The sequence below is a fragment of the Panthera leo genome, chromosome C1, assembly GCF_018350215.1.
Source record: "Panthera leo isolate Ple1 chromosome C1, P.leo_Ple1_pat1.1, whole genome shotgun sequence".
Lineage (NCBI taxonomy): Eukaryota > Metazoa > Chordata > Mammalia > Carnivora > Felidae > Panthera > Panthera leo.
The window spans coordinates 220,081,502-220,100,124 of NC_056686.1; the positions used below are offsets into that span (position 1 = coordinate 220,081,502).

General features: G+C 47.2%; 1 protein-coding gene across 9 annotated transcripts in view; it reads left to right on the forward strand.

The window, feature by feature from the left end:
* The window catches only part of FARP2 (FERM, ARH/RhoGEF and pleckstrin domain protein 2), a 104,591-nt gene that overhangs the window by 39,741 nt on the left and 46,227 nt on the right, over window positions 1-18,623 (forward strand). For 7 of the 9 annotated variants that reach the window (XM_042950835.1, XM_042950838.1, XM_042950839.1 and 4 more), the window contains exons 3-8: window positions 6,693-6,797; window positions 7,843-7,885; window positions 9,292-9,370; window positions 11,418-11,515; window positions 13,195-13,309; window positions 17,973-18,120. In XM_042950835.1, the coding sequence (XP_042806769.1) occupies window positions 6,693-6,797; window positions 7,843-7,885; window positions 9,292-9,370; window positions 11,418-11,515; window positions 13,195-13,309; window positions 17,973-18,120 (588 nt within the window). Of the gene's footprint in view, window positions 1-5,206; window positions 6,495-6,692; window positions 6,798-7,842; window positions 7,886-9,291; window positions 9,371-11,417; window positions 11,516-13,194; window positions 13,310-17,972; window positions 18,121-18,623 lie in introns of those variants that run through there. The other 2 variants (XM_042950841.1, XM_042950840.1) reach the window with 2 other exon arrangements.

Below are 18,623 nucleotides of genomic sequence, written 5' to 3' on the forward strand. Positions count from 1 at the left end.
GTTGTATAATAGGAGTAGGCATCTGGATAGATAGATGGAGGAGTTATAATTTGGCAAATGAACTGTAAATGGGCATGTGAAACAAGTTGAAGGACTAAATCAAGCTTTTTCCAGAATTTTCCCACAGTGCTTAAGACAAAGAATAAAGAAGTACTTTGTTAGCTGAGATTTCGTAGCCCATTTCCATCCAGACAAAATCTTTAATGGTACTTTTGTCTATGCAAATTTCTAACAATATGCTTTATGTCTAAGCTTGGAGAAGAACTTGAATACTGTGGCCAACTGGAAGATGGGAACACCAAACAGAATTTTTGGTTTTTAATCTATATTTTGTATGTTACATTTTTAATGCTGTTTCTTCTCCAGTCTAGTGTTTGAAACACAGTTCTAATTTGGGTGGCTGCTTGCCTCAGTGGGAAATGGGTCGTGAAGACCATTTTTCTTCCATTGTGAGTATCTGTCCGTGATGCCAGTGTTTTCAGTGTCTGTAGAGCCTAGCCCCTTATGTAGTTCAGAGAGAGTCTGGTTTCCTTTGCTACTTCGGGAATATGCAGTGGGCATGGGTCCTGTAGTCCACCTGATGGTGCATTTCTGGATTTTTAGGAGCAGATGATGCTCACACCAAGCTTTATTGCTTTGCCTCTCCATGATTCATGTTGAATTAATATTTGTGTATGGTGTGAGGTAGGAGTCGATGTTCATCTTTTTTCCCATATGGTCATTCACTTCTCTTGGCTCCGGTTGTTGCAAAGAGCACCCTTCCTGCACTGAATTACACTAGTGTCTTTTCTTTAAGTTAAATGAGTGTGCGTATAGGGGTCTGTCTCTGGGCTCTTGCACACTCCACAGGTCGGTTTTTGCACCAATAGCATACTATCTTAATTACTACTGCTTTAGAATAAGTCTTTTTTTTTTTAAGTTTTTATTTGTTTTGAGATGGGGAGAGAGAGAGAGCAGCGGGGGGGGGGGGGGGGGAGAGAGAGAGAGAGAGTGCGCGAGCGAGCAGCAGGGGGGAGAGAGAGACTCCCAAGCAGGCTCCATGCTGTCAGCACAGAGGCCAACACAGGGCTCAATCCCATAAGCCACAAACTGCGAGATCATGACCTGAGCAGAAATCAGACACCTGACTGACTCTGCCACCGAGGTGCCCCAGAATAAGTCTTGATATCTGGCAATGTAAGTCCTCCAACTTTCCTCTTCTCCAAAGTTGTCTTCACTTTCCAGGCTTTGGTATTTATATTGTTTTTTAATCTGCTTTATCAACTTCTTTTTTTTTTCTTTAATGCTTATTTATTTTTGAGAGAGATAGAAAAGTCGGGGAGGAGCAGAGAGAGGGAGACACAGAATCCGAAGCAGGCTCCAGGCTCCAAGCTATCAGCACAGAGCCTGATGCTGGGCTTGAACCCACGAACTGTGATATCATGACTTTAGCCGAAGTCAGACACCCAACCAACTGAGCCACCCGGGTGCCTTAAAAATTAACACCTTGTGATGTGAGCTATAATGTTTTCTCCCTGAGTGTTTTTGACTTTATAGTAGTTTCGTTTTGTTTTCCTTTCCTTTTTCCTTTCCCCTTTCCCCTTTCCCCTTTCCCCTTTCCCCTTTCCCCTTTCCCCTTTCCCCTTTCCCTGATTGTATTTTTTAAGTAAGCTCTCTGCCCAGCATGGAGTCACATGCTCCCCCAAAGGAGCTGGCCAGGCGCCCCCACAGCAGTTTCATCTCGTGCAGACGTTTCTTGTTTGATGTCCCAGTTTCTCAAGCCCCTCTTACAGCTCTTAGCTTCCAGAGTGTCCTGACCATGGCCTTCTCTCCACCCAGAGTATGAAACAAAACGGTCTCATTGCCAGGACCTTGATGGGTGCATGTTTTTGTGTTTAGGTATTTTACTCATCTTGAAATTATTACGTGAGGTAAGGGTACAACCTTATTTTTTCCAGATGGATACTAAGTAGTTTTTATTGAGTAATCTGCTTTCCTCCCACTGATTGACTTGAAACATCACTTTTATCAGACACTCCAATACCTTATATATCTGGGTATATTTCTTCACCTCCTAATCTGTTCTATTTAGTTTGTGTAGACATGTACCAGTACCAAACATTCTAATTACTGTGGTTTGAATGTCTGCTAAGGCTAGTCCTCCCCTATTTTTCTTTTTCATTGGCATGGTTGCACTTAAAAAAAAAAAAAAATACCAGCTGTAGAATTGGTCTATCAGGTCCATCAAAGAATCCTTTTGCTCTTTTTATTAGGACCACGTGGAATCCGTGGCTGACTTCAGTGAGCACTGACGCCCCTTTGGAGGCGTTCGTGTGCCCTGCACCTCTCCACGCTCCTTCTGTGTCCCCCTTTCTGTCTCATCGCAGTGGTTTTGAATTTTCTCCATGAAGCTTTCTTTTGTTAAGCTTACTCCAAAATACTTCAGCTCTTTGTGACTGTTACAAATGTGGTTGATTCCTTCCTTTCTGTCCTGAGGATGGTGGCTAGTTGTGTATAGGGGAACGCAGCTTAGATGCATGTATGGTATTGTTCCCCCATCACCTGACTCAGTTCCATCTCTTCATGATAGTTTTCTGGTTGATGTTCTCAGGTTTTCAAAGTGAATTATCGTTTCTACAAATAATGATCGTTTTGCTTCCTTTCTGATTTTTTACATCTCATTTCTTTCTGTTTTGATGTCAGCGTCACATAGTAGCTATTTAGTGTACTGCTGAGAGTGGCCTCCTCCTCTTGTTCAAGAATCACTTTCTTCCTGTTCTATGGGTACCTGGGTGGCAGCTGACTCGATTTCGGCTCAGGTCATGATCTCATGTCCGTAAGTTTGAGCCCCATGTCAAGGTCTGTGCTGACAGCTCTGAGCCTGGAGCCTGCTTCAAATTCTGTGTTTCCCTCTCTCTCTGCCCCTCCCCTGCTCATGCTCTACCACTCTCTCTCTCTGAAAAATAAAATAAACATTTAGGGGCACCTGGGTGGCTCAGTCGGTTAAGCATCCGACTTGGGCTCAGGTCACGATCTCGCCGTCCATGAGTTTGAGTCCCGCGTCAGGCTCTGTGCTGACTGCTCAGAGCCTGGAGCCTGTTTGAGATTCTGTGTCTCCCTCTCTCTCTGACCCTCCCCCGTTCATGCTCTGTCTCTCTCTGCCTCAAAAATAAATAAACTTTAAAAAAAATAAAATAAAAAATAAAAATAAAATAAACATTTAAAAAAAAGAGTACATTTATCTTGATGATTACTCAGAAATGTATGGAATTGTTGAATCCTTACATTGTACGGCTGAGAATAATATAATGACACTATATGTTAATTATACTTCAATTGCAAAAGTAAACTAGAAAAATACCCAAAAAAAGATGAAATATGGCCCCTACAAAAAAGAAAAAAAAAGAGAGAGTGCGCAGGGGAGAGGCATAGAGAGAGGGAGACATAGAATGCAAAGCAGGCTCCAGGCTCTGAGCTGTCAGCACAGAGCCTGACGCGGGGCTTGAACTCACGGACCTGAGATCATGACCTGAGCCGAAGTTGGACGTTTAACCGACTGAGCCACCCCCAGGTGTCCCAACATTAAAGTTATTACTTATTATTTTTTTGCTGAACATAGGATAGTTGACTTGCAAAAACTTTTTTACTTTGGTAAAATTTACTCCAATACAGGAGTTAAACACACATATATATACACGTATACATATGTGTGTATGGATATATGTGTATCCATGTGTGTGTCCATACATATGTATGTATATGCGTGTATATTAGTATAGAAACCTGTGTAATTAAGTGTAGTTTTATGCCCAGATTTAAAAACCCTGTTCTGGATCTGGACGCTGGTGCATCATGGATGTGTGCCTGTGTGTCTGCACACTTGATACGTGTTGGCATCCCTCGGTTCGGCAGGCCTCCTGGGACAAGCCGGGGCTTCACTGCCCGTGGGTGGAGGGCTTGGATGGGGCTGTTAATCCCACCATCGCCCCTTACCGCGTGGGGTGACCAGGCACTTGAGAAGGGAGAGGGGAGGACTGGAGCAGCAGAGCAGTTGTGGACGTTCTGGGCCTGTCAGTGGCGCATCTGCCACGTTGCTGGGCCTCGAGATTCAAGATGGATGACGCAGTCTCTGACCCTGTGGAATAGGAATGCACCCAAACAAGTAAATGTGGGAACGACGGCGCCGTAAGCACCGTGCTGGAGAGAAGCGCCAAGTGATGTGGCGGTTATGTGGAGCCAAACGCAATTAAGGGGACCTTCCCCACGAGGCAACTAACTCACCAGGTTCTCAAGGGTCTGCTCGTGGCCGCCAGAGGGAGAGGGGGTCTCCCTGTGAGGGAGCAGCCAGGTGTCCAAGTCGCCCCCGGATGGGCAAGGCCAGGCCTTGTGGGGCCCATGTGCACACACCTTTGGGGCCTTCCTTGTCCTCCTGTGGAGCCCCCCACCCCGCAACAGCCCTGCAGTCCTGGGGGAGGGGGCACAGCTGTGGGAGAGCTTCCTGGGGAGGAGTGCTGAGTGTGAGAGGAGTTGCAGCGGACCCCAGGATTTCTGACCAGCTCACCACTGAGGGGATTGGACCGCACGTCAGGCTGCAGAGCCTGTTGTGGGCGGGTTCTCCCAACAGCACGGCCGGCACGCGAGCCCTCACCGTGATCCTCGTCAGACGTGATCTTATGGTACTTCGTCCAGAACATTTGCTCTTCCCTTCTCTACGGATGGCGTTGTCTGCATCCCTTTGCGGCTGTGACTCCCTGCATGCCGCTTTGTCACCACAGAGGGCAGCTATTTCCGTCTTCCCATAAGAATGCTCGCTTTACAGGCGTCTGTGGGGCTCAGGCAGTTCAGCTGCTGACTCTTGATTTCGGCTCAGGTCACGATCCCACGGTTCGTGAGTTCGAGCCCCTGCATCAGGCTCTGCACAGAGCCTGCTTAGGATTCTCTCTCCCCCTCTCTCTCGGCCTCTCCCCCACTTGCGCTCTCTCTTTCTCTCAAAATAAACTTAAAAAAAGAGAAAAGAGGGGCGCCTGGGTGGCTCAGTCAGTTAAGCGTCCGACTTCGGCTCAGGTCACGATCTCACCGTCTGTGAGTTCAAGCCCCGCGTCGGGCTCTGTGCTGACTGCTCAGAACCTGGAGCCTGTTTCAGATTCTGTGTCTCCCTCTCTCTCTCACCCTCCCCCGTTCATGCTCTGTCTCTCCCTGTCTCAAAAATAAATAAAACGTTAAAAAAAAATTAAAAAAAAAAAAGAGAAAAGAGTGCTCACATTAGGAGCACAGCCACTTCTTGGGCACACAGTAAGAAAGTCCAGTGTTTAAACTCACAGAAACTACCGTCCTGGGGAGCCATGGAGGTTTGCCTCTCCTCCTCCCCTGCAGGTGTTATCTTTGCAGTGCGAAAAGGACATGCCCGCTGATGAAAATTGAGACATCGCAGAAGTTAGAAAATAAGGTAAAAGTGAAGGCCCTGGTCCCTATCCCCACCCCCATTCAGTCCAGAATGGTGATTTCCTCTCAGGATGGAGCCTTCCAGACTTGCTTCAGTTAAGGTAAATGCAGCGTGCACATTTTATGAAGTGGGCTTCTGTCATGTACACTGGATAGGAAGGGAACCCTTTTTTCTTCATGACTGGACTGTGGTCTTGGACTTCATTCCACGCTGGTACAGAGTCCTGAGGGCTGTGACAACGGAGGTACCGTTGTTCGTGTCATCAGTTCTCTGTTGGGTTTGTCCTTGCATCTTTGGCTCTGTGCGGTTGTGTGAGAATATCTGTAGGAGAAAGTTCTAGAAGTGGAATTGCTGGAGCAAAGGTGTATGCGTACACTTTAAGTTTTGGAGGTGTTTTCAGACTCTCCCGGAGGACGGGACGAACTGGAGTTCTCCCAGTAGTGCGCGGACATGGCTGCCTTCCCCCAGCCGCACCACCCCGTGCTCCCAGCCCTCTGAGATGGACAAGAAGTGGTGTCTCGCTGTTTTATTTCATTATTAGAGGGCTTGAGTACATTTCTATGTGCCTAAAAGCCATTTGTATCTCTTTACCCAATTCATGAGAGCAATGTGAGAGAGAAATCACTTGTTTTAGTATGATTCTGGATGGTAACTTTGTTCGCTGTTTCTCTGTTCAGAAGTTTTTCACCTTTAATTAATCGAGTCTGTCTGTCTTTGTGTGGTACTTTAGGAACACTTTACTTAACCCCGAAACTGGAGAAATATTTTCCTGCTTTGTTCTGTTCTTTAGTCCATAGGAGTTTATTTTTGTGACCAGTGCAGACCAGGGAGCTAACTTCATGTTTCTTCTGAACGGAGGGCCGATCGTCCCACCTCTAGTCTGAGCAGTGCGAGGTCTCCTCGCTAATGTTATTACCAAATAATCAAGCATTCACTGGGGTCTCAGGCAAACATGGAGTATGAGACCCACCTCTGTGGTAAATACCAAGTTGATAAAGTGTTCACTGAGGCTAAGAACGGGTTCTGTCATCTAACGTTGCCAAGAAAAATAGCTAAAGATGCACCTGAGAAGGTAAGAGTGAGGGGGTTGTCTGGCTTCACTTTGGTGTCCGCTTCTGAGCACTAAGAGCCTTAGAAGAAGGCAGAGTGAAGCAAGGAGTTAGGAGGATGGATTTTACGTGCGGAAGCCACATCTTGCCACGCTGTTTCATGAACCCGGGTCGTTGGAAGGCACCTCATTCTCCTGTGCTCCCCTCCCTGCCTCTCACAGCCTAAGCGCGATGGCCAGACGCTGCTGACTCAGGTGTGGAGGCGCCTGAACCTGACGGAGTGTGACTACTTCGGGCTGGAGTTTCAGCACCCCCGGGCCTACTGGGTACGTGCTCTTGCCTCACTCTTGCAGACGGGCTGTGGGTACGTGGTGGGTGCTGGCGGTGCACGTGGCCATGGCAAGCCTCGGAGGACCTGTGGCAGCAATGGGAGCACGGAACCTTATCACAGGGCTGTTACTGGGGCTGTCCCGTGGAAATACGGAGTACACGTGCCTGTTAGCAAGGCTGAGTTCCCATCCTCCCTGAATTTGTTCTTCCTGCCAGTACGTGTGCCAAGGAGATCCAGAAACTCCCTCTAGTACATCTGTTTGGTGATCATTTTTAGCAAACTGTGCTACTAAATTGTTTATCCTTTTTGTCACTTGATAGATGAGCCTTAAAAAGTGTGGAGCTTTAATATTTACAGGTGGAACTGTTTTAAAACCCAAAATCAACCTGTTCGTTCAATAAGTATGTCAACGTTAGAGCTCCATCCACCCCTTCGTGTAGTGGTGCTCTTGCCATTGTTGTTTACAAGTGCAGCATGCACCACATAGTTGTTTGGCCTTAACAGATGCCCCCCCCCCCAAAATAATTATTGGTACCTGTTCTGTGCATAGCAACAGCAGCGTGCTGTGGCCTCGTGGTGGGGTCCCATACAGTGTGGCATCTTGGCCTCCTGCCACACTTCTCGAAGCAGGTGCTCCTATACCTCTCCCAGGTGTCTTTTTTTTTTTTTTTTAATATTTATTTATTTTTGAGAGAGAGAGAGAGAGAGAATTAGCAGGAGAGGGGCAGAGAGAGTTGGAGACACAGAATCCAAAGCAGATTCCAGGCTCTGAGCTGTCAGCACAGAGCCCAACACAGGGCTCGAACTCACAGACCGTGAGATCATGACCCAGGCTGAAGTCAGACATTCAACTGACTGAGCCACCCAGACACCCCACTCCCAGGTGTTTTATCAGCATTAGACTGGTGTGTGAGCGGAGAACCAAAATAGGCCCGCCTTAAATATCTCTCCTAATTATAAACAGTTCTGTATTTTGTAACATACTTATTAAATAGAGAAATCATTGAACACATCTGATCTCTTTTCTAAATTCTCTTTAGATTTGGCTCGAACCTATGAAGCCCATCACTAGGCAAATACGGAGTAAGTCCTTTTTTTAAAGTCTTTAAAAATTCTGTTCATTTTAGATGCTTTTGTTCTTGACTGTTCAAATTGAAGGTATGTTCAGATGTTCATTGTCACTGGATAGCAGCAAGGTGATCGACAACAGTACTTGAACTTGAAAGTCATTTCACTACTTAGTCTTATCCTATGTTAGCTGGGGGTGGGCAGTAATTTAACTCACTTCATTCTCAGATGTGGCAGTAACAGGATATGTTCTTTGATAGCACTTTAATTTTGGACCAATATGCAAAGACAAATATCGTACGATTTCATTCATATGTGGAATTTAAGAAACAAAACAGATGAACATGTGGGACGGGAAAGGAGAGAGGGGAAACAAACCACAAGAGACTCTTAATGACAGAGAACAAACTGAGGGCTGATGGAGGGAAGTGGGTGGGGGACGGGTATTAAGGAGGGCACTTGTGATGAGCACTGGGTGTCATATGTAAGTGATGAATCACTGGGTTCTACTCTGGAAACCAATACTACACTGTATGTTAACTAATTTGAATTTAAACAAAAAAATAAGAAGGCAGTTTCTCTCTGAGTTATGAAAAGACATTGAGGTTCAATTAGCATTTGTAATTTTTTTTAACAATTTTTTTTTTCTAGAGAGAACATGCATGACTGGGGAGAGGGAGGGGTAGAGAGAGAAGGAGAGAATCTTAAGCAGGCTCCATGCTCCACACAGAGCCCAACACAGGGCTCGATCCCATGACCCTGTGGTCGTGACCCAAGCCAAAATCAAGAGTTAGATGCTCAACCGACTGAGCCACTCAGGCACCCCCCTTTTTTTTAAACAATTTTTTTTAAATTTTATTTTTTGTGATTTTTTTTTCTGAGTATAGTTGACACACAGTTTAGATTTTTAATAAAATAGTTCATAAAAAAATAAAATAAAATAAAATAGTTCATACTATTTTGTAATTTTAAACATTATTTTTGTTAGTCTCTATTAAATTTGTTAAATTGAGGCACATAGTGATGCCTCTTAATAATTATGTAACGCACAGGGTCCTTTCTAGGGGTCCAGATTCACCTGCAACGTTTTTAGTCCCGAATGGGAGAGAAGGGCATGCACCAGTAGCTTCATCAGTCACTGGTGACGTCAGGCCATGTGGGGCATCATCACATTTAGCAAAACAGCTCCTCTTTCCTTTTTGGTGAAAATTACATGGGTGTGTTACTGTAAAATTTCAGTAAAGCTAAGATACTCAGATGAGCTAATAATACCTTGTGCTTTTTCTTTACAGCAGTCATATTGTTCTGGTTCAGTATAGTGAGCGATGGTAACATTTTTCTTTCACTAAAGTGTACAAAGATCTCAAAAAATAGTGGGATTGACCTAATATTTGTGAAGTTTAAAATGTTTCTTTTCATAGGGCCAAAGAACGCATTGCTTCGTCTAGCAGTCAAATTTTTCCCACCTGATCCGGGTCAGTTGCAGGAAGAATATACAAGGTAAAGAGCCCCTACTAAGCCACAGCTGCTGTCAGCGGGATCTAGAATTCACCTGTATCTCCAGTAGCGCCTGGCTCATCAAGTGCTCAGGCTCTATGTATTCAAAGAATGAATGAATACATCTTCATTCACCTAAAAGGTGAACAGTATACACAGAAAAGGTGTGGTCAGTGTCTAGTATTAAAAGAAGCATTTAACTCTTGCACAAACACAAATGCCAGCGGAGCTTGGAAGAGTGTTTATGGTGCAAACTGGGGACAAAGGTGGGGGGACTAACACGTGTTAGTGTGCTGTTGAACTGATAGCCTCCTGCTGACACAGATTTACGCATGTGCGTAAAGTTGCCAGGAGCCTAGCCCGTATGCCCAAAATACTCTCAAGTGGGAGAAGTGTTGAGTTTGAGAGTCCTTATGAATATATGAGCAGAAGTATTTTAGGTGATTTCTTTTGTTATCACTCTCTCGAATTCGAGATTGATTCTTCATAGAAATGATTTGAAGAAAATGTTTACAGTTGCTTCATCTGGGCACAGATTATGGAATTTATTTTCCTTGTGTTTTATGTACCAATTCAAAACCCAAGATCAGATATAGGATAAAAGAGAACTGTGATATCATTGTGGTGGTACCAGCCTTTCTGAGCAAAAAAAATGTATTTATACCTGCATCATGGGCATCTTATGAATCTCTCTTTAGAAGGTTCTTACAGAACTCTGTAACATCACAGAATCCCAGGTTGTCAGCTGCAGGGAGATGTAGAGATCCCATTAGCCCAGCCGCTCACTTTGTGGGTAAGGAAACAACCCCAGGGGCAGCAAAAAGTGTTGTTATGAGTGAATACAGAGCTCATCTTCTTAGCATATTAAGTACCTGGCGTTTCCCAAAAAAGTCCTCTTTGAGGGAATAACAGGTAACGGAAGGTGTTACCTAACGGGGTCCAAGCCAACTTTATGCAGAAGGTGCTTCTTTTATTTATTTAAAAAAAAAAAAAAAAGCAGTTTATTATAAAAGAAGAAAATCTTCAGAATACAGCTACATGGAATAAAAAGCAAATGTTCCCCTTCACTCCCTGCCCACTGCGCTGTCCCCAGAAGTAGTTACACTTGAGGAGTGTCTTCCAGACGAATTCACAGCAAATGTATAAATGGAGCCAGGTCTTTAAAGAAATGGTAATTTACAAAGCAGGATCACACTATGCGCCCAGAACTGTGGGTTGGATGGCTTGTTTGGTCTTGTTTTGTTATCCACGTGTCCGTCTTTGTGTGTACAGTGCATGTGCCTGTATCTACTTTACTAAGTTATTATATTAGTGCATACTTAGATCATTTCCAATTTTTCTCTGCTATATTGCTGCAAATAAACAGCCTTGCCCACACATCTTTGTAAGCTCTAGAAAATATCTCTCCTGAAAAGTTTCATAAAAGTGAAATTGCTAAGTTAAAGGGTAGCCACATTTAAAATTTAAGAGAATACAGTAAATTTTAACAGCTCACTCAAGTATAAATTGCAGCAAGGGCAGAGAGAGTTTGTCTTGTCCATCGTAGCTCCAGCTCCAGAAATAGTACCTGGAACATGGTACAAGCTCAGTGATTATTTGTCGGTGGAATAAATGTGCATATGAGCATATTAATACTGCCTTCTTTAGTTACATTCAGGAGTGCCTGTTTCTCAGATCCTAGCCAAGGCTGAATATCATCGATCTGTCTCAAACTTCCATGGCCACATTTTAAGCTCTATCTGAATTGGATGTTGCTGATTCTTTCACAACAGAGTCATTAAGTGCAGTTGTGTGTGTGACAGAAGTGACCTGAACTTGTGAGCTTGCCCTTGAAGGTGCGGTAGGGTCCGGGAGGCGAGCATCTGAGTGCTCTCGTGTGTGCGGTGACTCTGCCCACAGAGCTGCCGCCTGCGACTTCACCTCTTTGTCACTGTCTGCTCTGGTGTCCCTGGTCACCGCTGTTTACGGGTGCTGTCCTGCGACGGAGATGCGGGGGGTCTGCCCTAGAGCCTTCGGAGCTGACATTTGTGTTGTTTGAACTCCCTTCTAGGTACTTGTTTGCCTTGCAACTTAAGAGAGACCTCCTGGAGGAGCGTCTGCCCTGTGCGGACACCACGGCGGCCCTTCTGGCATCCCACCTTCTGCAGTGTTAGTGTCCCCAGCCGCGGGCGGAGGCGCATACGGTGTCCTAGGTGCACGGCCCTCAGGACCGCCAGCACCTGATGTACCTGCACAGTTAATGAATGTGATGAAAGAACAGGCCTTCGATTTGAGTATTTTCTCCAATAAGCTGAAGATTAACATCTACAGAGTGGAAGTCCTTGAGGCAGACAGTCTCCACCAAGAAAGGAAGGCTCCAGGCCAAGATCTGCAGCCACACGAATCCTTTCCGAATGTCTCTCCTTTGTGTCTTCCCGCGTTTTCCCCATAAATGTCTTGCGTCTGGGAGCCAAGTGGCAGCCCTGACCCTCAGCACCCCTGGAAAGAGACCTCCCTGGGGTGACCGTCACAGCCCCTCTGGTGATAAGTCAGTCATCAAACCCTGAGGGAAAAGAACACATTTCTCAGTATGTCACACAGCAAGAGGTAGCTCAGAAGAACGGGAAAATTTATATTGTAGGAAGAGGTTCCGAAAAACGGGTGTGTGTCTTGCTGGGGCTTTACAAAGCCCCCCGCTGACAGGGTAGGACGAAGGAAATGCTGCTTCTGGACTAGAGTCCCTGACACAGAAGTGATGTTTCTGAAATTTGAGCACAGAAAGTAGAATGTAGAAAGTGTGGGGGATCATAGGAACGGCTAAGTACGGGGGTTAATTTGTGGTTTGCCGGGTCCCCTCCCCTCCCCCACACACACCTTGTACAAATAGCAAATTTCATCACTAGGGGCCTTGCTGTCACTTGTTGATATAAGTTTTCAAAGTGACTTCGTTGTTTTTTTATTGGGTTTGAGGTCTTCTCAGAGAGACAGCTGGCTTTCCGGTGCCAATGTGGTGTGATAACCTGTCGAGCCGTCGCCCTGCCCTTGGACATGCGCTGCGTCCACTGCGGGAACCTGCAGAGACAGGGCCACCCGCTGCAGCGTGACTCTGAGCCAGGACGTCTGGCTGTAGGAGACGTGACAGAGCAGCTGCTGACAGCATGGTGGGGTCTGAGGCTCGGATGCCGCAGCAGACCCGGGGCCCGCCTGCTCGGGGGCTGTGCCCTGCTCATGGGCGGCCGTGTCTTATGTGGGCACAGCACACCCTCAAGTGTGGCACAGTGCAAGCGACGTTTCTGTGAACTTGAGATGGTCTCAAAACAAAAAAGATGTATATTGTTTAAGATTATTGGGCTTTAACTACGATTCTTGAAACATTAGTGGCCTCTCAAGCTTCATGAAATTAGAAAGAGACATTGTTCCTCAAGAATTTGAGAGGCCCCGAAGGAAAAAATGATTTAAAATACATTGTCCTGAAACAAACAAGATACATATTCCTGGTCACAAGAGTCTTGAGACTACAGACAAATAAAGCGAGGTTTAAAACACAGAAAACTCAGGATAAACTGGCGACTGAGTGTCAGCCTCCCTGGGGTCACTCACCAGCATCTTTGTTCTTCAAAACTCAGGAAAAAACTTCTTTACCTGCCTTTATATTTGCCTTTAGTAGCTTAAGATGTATGGGAAAGTAAAATACAAAATCTTGTTCATAAAATAAAAATATTTATATATTCTTTTATTACAGATTTAGGATAATTTTTTTCTTTTAATTCATGCATTTGCATGTACAAATGCTTGTATTTTTCTTTATTTGAGAATTAGAATTACTGACTGTTGTTCTCTCACTTCAGCTGAAATAGGAGATTATGATGAAACCCTGGATCGAGAGCACCTTAAAGTGAATGAGTACCTGCCCAGTCAGGAGCGTTCTCTTGAGAAGATTCTAGAATTCCACCGGAAGCACACGTGAGTCTGTCAGAGTCAGCCGCTGGCACCCTGTCCCTACACTATAATGATGAAATAGTGTATTTAAGTAACGGGAGCCACCGCTAAGGCTTCTGCAAGACTGACTAAAGTGACTGCCGTCCACTCCCTGGGAGGGCACAGTCTCACTGCTTTAGAAAGGCCGGAAGGGACGTCAGGGCCCTGGTAAGAGTGACCAGAGGGCAGAGCGTCAGGGGCAGCCACGGGGTCCCACCACATGCATGACACCATTAATGGTGAGAAGCGTGTGGTAGCCCGCCGAGCAACAGGCGGCCCTCCTGTGAGGTGGGCTGGGGCTGGCGGGCCTGCTCTTTGACTGACTTGACGCCGGTACGTCCTTTCAGGTTGAAGAGAGGTGCAGGAGGGAGGGCCAGGGCCGAGGGCCTGGGGGGAGTTAGCTGTGATATTGAACTCCCCAAAAGGAGAGTGGACAGGAGAGAAGCCTTGCCCTTGAGAAGGTGGACCAAGATGCTCACCTGGAGGACCTTACCCCGGCAAGTCTGTGTGCTTCTCATGCATTTTGCCACTCAGGGCCCTTGGGGAGCTCCTCTTGTGTGCCTGGCATCGGGACGGGCACTGGATACACGAGTATAGTGTTGTGCACTATGGTGTGCAAGCTGAGGGCAGACAGAGCGGCCAGGGTGAGAAGGGTGAATGGCCGGGCTGCTTGGGCCAGCAGGCATCTCTAAGGAATTGGCCACGTAGGGTTGGTGAAGGGGGAGTGCCAGGCGAAGGCAGCAGCCTGGGAGGGTCCAGGAGACCCAGCATGGTGCCCGCAGTTGCACCTGAATTTCTGGCTTGGCCGGTGGGGCGAGTAATAGTGCCCACTGCTCACAGGAGGCTGTGTGACTCCACTGTCATGGCAAGACCAAGCAAAGGCCCCAGCCCCCTCTAGGTGCACGGTTGGGGGCACCTCTTAGTGTCAGGGTTCAGCACACTGGGGCAGAGGAACAAAGGGTCATCTCCCAGTGCCAGTCCCCAGGGAGATGATCGCCTGTTTGGGATTTGTTCCTGGAGTTGGCATGGGGCACTGCAGGGTCAAGGGTCCCACCAAGGCATCGGTGCCAGCAGGTGGATGGGTCTGGGATGCGGGCAGAGTGTTGTCAACACGTCGGGCACATCAAGCTATGCAGGTCACCCAGGGAAGAGAGGGTAGACACAGATGGGAGAGCAGGGCCCAGGACAGCCTCCTGAAGACTGGCCTTGAAGGGAGGAGTGAGAAAGGGGCTCCGCCAGAAGCCATGAGAACAAGGCAGGGTGTGTGGGGGTCTCAGGCTCTGAGGGACGGGTACGTCAGGAAAGGGTTGAGGCTCCCCACCGGGCCCGACGAGTGTGGACACAGGCATGTGTGTCAGGTGACAGAATGGTGCAGGTCTATGAGCAGTCACTTTGAGAGCCGCGTGGGAGGGCGCCTGTGCTCACATGTTCATGAGCTTGCACGTGTGTGCGTGTTTGTGCGTCTTAGGGGTGTGTCTCAAGGTGGCTGCTTTAAAAATTCGTGAAAGCCAGTTAAAGAGAAATCAGATGATGTGCTTGACACAGGACTAAACCTGGGTTCTTTCCAACAGAGTGTTGCCATCCCTGAGGTCAGCTGTCTCTTGGCTCTCATGATCTTTTTCTTTTCTTTCTGTCAGATATTTAGGGGGCGCCTGGGTGGCTCAGTTGGTTAAACATCCAACTTTGGCTCAATTCATAATCTCATGGTTCGGGTCCTGGGTTGGAGCCCTGCATCAGGCTCTGTGCTGACAGCTTGGAGCCTGGATCCTGCTTCAGATTCTGTATCTCCCTCTCTCTCTGCCCCTCCCCCACTCTCTTGCGCACATGCTTGCTCTCTCTCTCGCTCGCTCTCTCTCAAAAATAAACATTAAGATATCTATTGTTCAGTAATCTCTACACGCAAGGTGGGATTCGAACTCATAACCCTAAGGTCAAGAGTTGCACACTCCTCTGAGCCAGCCAGGTGCCCCTCTCGTGGTTCTGATGTGCTAACTTTGTCCTCCATGGTCATCAGATATTTACTGCACTTTTATTTCTTTTAATCATTTTTTATGTAGGATTTTTAGAGACGATGTGGTACTTTCATTTTAATCAAGATCTAGTTCTCACATAGTTATTTATAATTATCTTCCTTGACCCACTGGAAACACCCTTGTAATCACCCTTCAAGAGGATATTGAAGAAGTGTTTTTTTTACTTTTATCACAGTTCTTTTGGATCTTTGACATTGAAGAAAAAACATTTGAAAACTGGTGTCTTAGTCCTTCGCGGCTGCTATAACAGAACACCCCAAGCCAGGCAGCTTGGGGACCACAGACTGTGATTTCCCACACTTCTGGAGTTGGGGGTCAGACATGGAGGCACTGGTAGACTCGGGTGTGGTGAGGGCCTGCTTCCTGCGGCACGGATGGCACCTTCTCGCACATCCTCATGAGGCGGGAGGGGCCAAGAGCTCCCCGGAGCTTCTGTTAGGGCATTCTTACTCGTGAATCCCCCACCCAGGCCCTCCCAAAGACTCCCCTCCAAATACCATCACCCCAGAGGTTAGGCTGAAGCATCTGAATTTTGGAGGACACAGACATTCACTCTGGAACGTTCCACCCTCCACAATTCATGTCCTTCTCACATGCAAAGTACATTCATTCCACCCCAACAGCCCAAAAGCCTTCACTGCTCTAACACCAACACTAAATCCTCTGATTCCATGGCCTTACCTGAATCTCATCTTGATGAGATCTGGCTGAGACTCCAGGTATGGTTTGCCTGAGGCACAGTCTCCTCTAGCTGTAAAACCAAAGTACTGTGGTAGGGGATAGGCGCAGGGTGCACATTTCCCTTCCAAAGGGAGGGACTAGAAGGAAGAAAAGGGTGACGGGTCTCAGGCAAGTCCAGAACCTAGTGGAGCAAATGACATTAACCTTAAGGCTCAGGAATAATCCTCTTTGGCTCTGTGCCCTGCCCTCCAGGCCTACCGTACTCCTCAAGTATACCCTCCTGCGCTCCAGGCAGCCCTGGCCTTGGAAACCTGAGCAAGGGCCAGTTGTGTTCCCAACCCCCACGCTCTTCCACCGTGGCCTGTGATGGGAGAGGCAGCCCTGACCCAGATTGCCTTTGGGATCCTCCTTCCCCCGTCCTGATTTCCATTGCGGTGGCCGGTCCATACTGACCTCCTGCTCAGCCTCTTAGCCACACCTCGGTGCTCTTGTTTTCTGCAATATGGGCAGGCTGAGCACTTTCCACGTCTTAAAATTCTGCTTCCTTTTTGCTTAAACTTCCATGTCTCGGGCATCTCTCTCCTCCTGCATTGCTATCAGCAGTCAGAGGAGCCCAGCCATACCTTCATCACTTTGCTTAGAAATCTCTTCGGCCACGGGTGCCAGGAGGGCTTGCTCAGTTAGGCTTCCCACTCGATTTCGGCTCAGGTCATGATCTCATTGTTCTTGAGATCGCGCCTGCATCAGGCTCTCCACAAAACACTAGGACACGAATGTAACCCAGCCAGGTGTTGGGCCACTTTATAAAAAGGATCGCCTTTTCTCCTACTTCCAATGACATATTCCTCACTTCTGAGACCTCGCCAGAATGATCTTTACCACCCTCGTGTCTACCAAATTTTGTTCACGAGGCTTAGGGCTTCTCTGAGAAGAAAAGCTTTTTCTCTGCTCTCTTTTCCTTCTTAGCCCTTACCAGAATCTCCCTTAGCATCCCTAACCCTAGCCTCCCCTCAGAACTCCTCCAGCTTCCGCCCAGTGCCCCGTTCCAAAACAGAAGCATTGGGACACCATGGAAAACGGTTGTCACACCCTGGGTGTTCCTGCTTGATGATGATTTATCAAATATAAGCTGATAGTCGGGTGTCCATATCAGACTCAGAGAATGGAAGTTTTAGTCTAAGAATAGAAACTGTGGGAAGGGCTCTTCCTTAAAGATCCAGAAGCTCAGACATGTGGGAGTGAGAGGAAGGGTTGTTGATGGAGAACGCCACAGCAGGGCTCAGGCCTTGTGTAGGGGTTCTCCTAACCAGGACCCTGTCTGTCCCCTTCGCCCAGCTGTGCCCTCCCTGAGCGGCAGCCTCCTGGAGGCTGGTCGGTGTGACATGGGCCATGGTCCCTGCCCAGGTCACTGCCCTGGGAGCAGGACTGTGGACTGTGCACTTGGGAAACATGGTTTTATTCCGTTTCATAATTTTATCCTTATAAAAGTATACTCTCTCGGTTAGAATTGTACATTACGAAAGTGGTTTTTTGAAGTATGAAATGGGTTTCATGAGATAGCGGTGTCATCTGTGGTTTCCCTGCGTTTCGTACCTGTCTCTGCGTACAGTGTTTGCATGTCACCTCCTCAGTATTAAGAACAAATTACAAGGCTGAGCACCTCAGCTCATTTTGTGCATACAAAGAAAACATTCCACCCATCAGGAAGTGGATCACAGGATAAAAGGAAATGGACAGTTTCTTTGGCCTGTGTGTGCTCTGCTGCACTTGTAGTGGGTAAATACACTCACAAAAGCAATCCATTCTCTAAAAAAGCCTCCTGTGTAGGTCTGTTTCATTCTGCTTTGTTTTCCTGATCAGTTTTGTTACACACCTTGGCTCTTTTAGAAATCAGGTTGTTTTCAGTGCTGTGATCATGCCGTCCTTTATCATAGGGGCCAGACGCCTGCTGAGTCGGATTTCCAGGTGCTCGAAATTGCCCGGAAGTTGGAAATGTATGGCATCCGTTTTCACGCCGCTTCTGACAGGGAGGGGGCCAAAATTAACCTGGCCGTTTCCCACATGGGTGTCCTCGTGTTCCAGGTAGGGAGAGGGCAGGGGTGTGCGAGGACTGGGTGGGGGCTGATTTTACACATATTGGTAAATTTTCGTTCTGATGCTGAAGGTCTTGGACTGGTCGGAGGAACCTAGCGTGCCTGTCTCATCCCGCGGAGCACTTCTTTCCCTGTCCTTGCTGTCACAGAGCCCTCTGCCCCCCAGGGCACGCAGTCAAAGGCCACCATTCTAATGCCGAGCCACAGTTCATGTCCATAGAACCTTCAACAGAAACACTGGCTCTTCCACGCTTCAGGCATGGACCTGCTGCAGATCCGGGTGTGCCCCTCTGTGAGGTGTCATTTCAGTACATGAAACAGACTGGAAAGTATCAGAGTCTGTTGCACGTGATAAGCGTCAGTACAGCCTTCAGGAACTTGTGTATTAGTTATGTATGGATATGTAATTAGTGACATAAAATGGCCACTAAGTTCTGCCTGCAGTCACACATGTGTGTGCTTGGGTTTTTGCTGTGGAAGCATCCGAAGCAG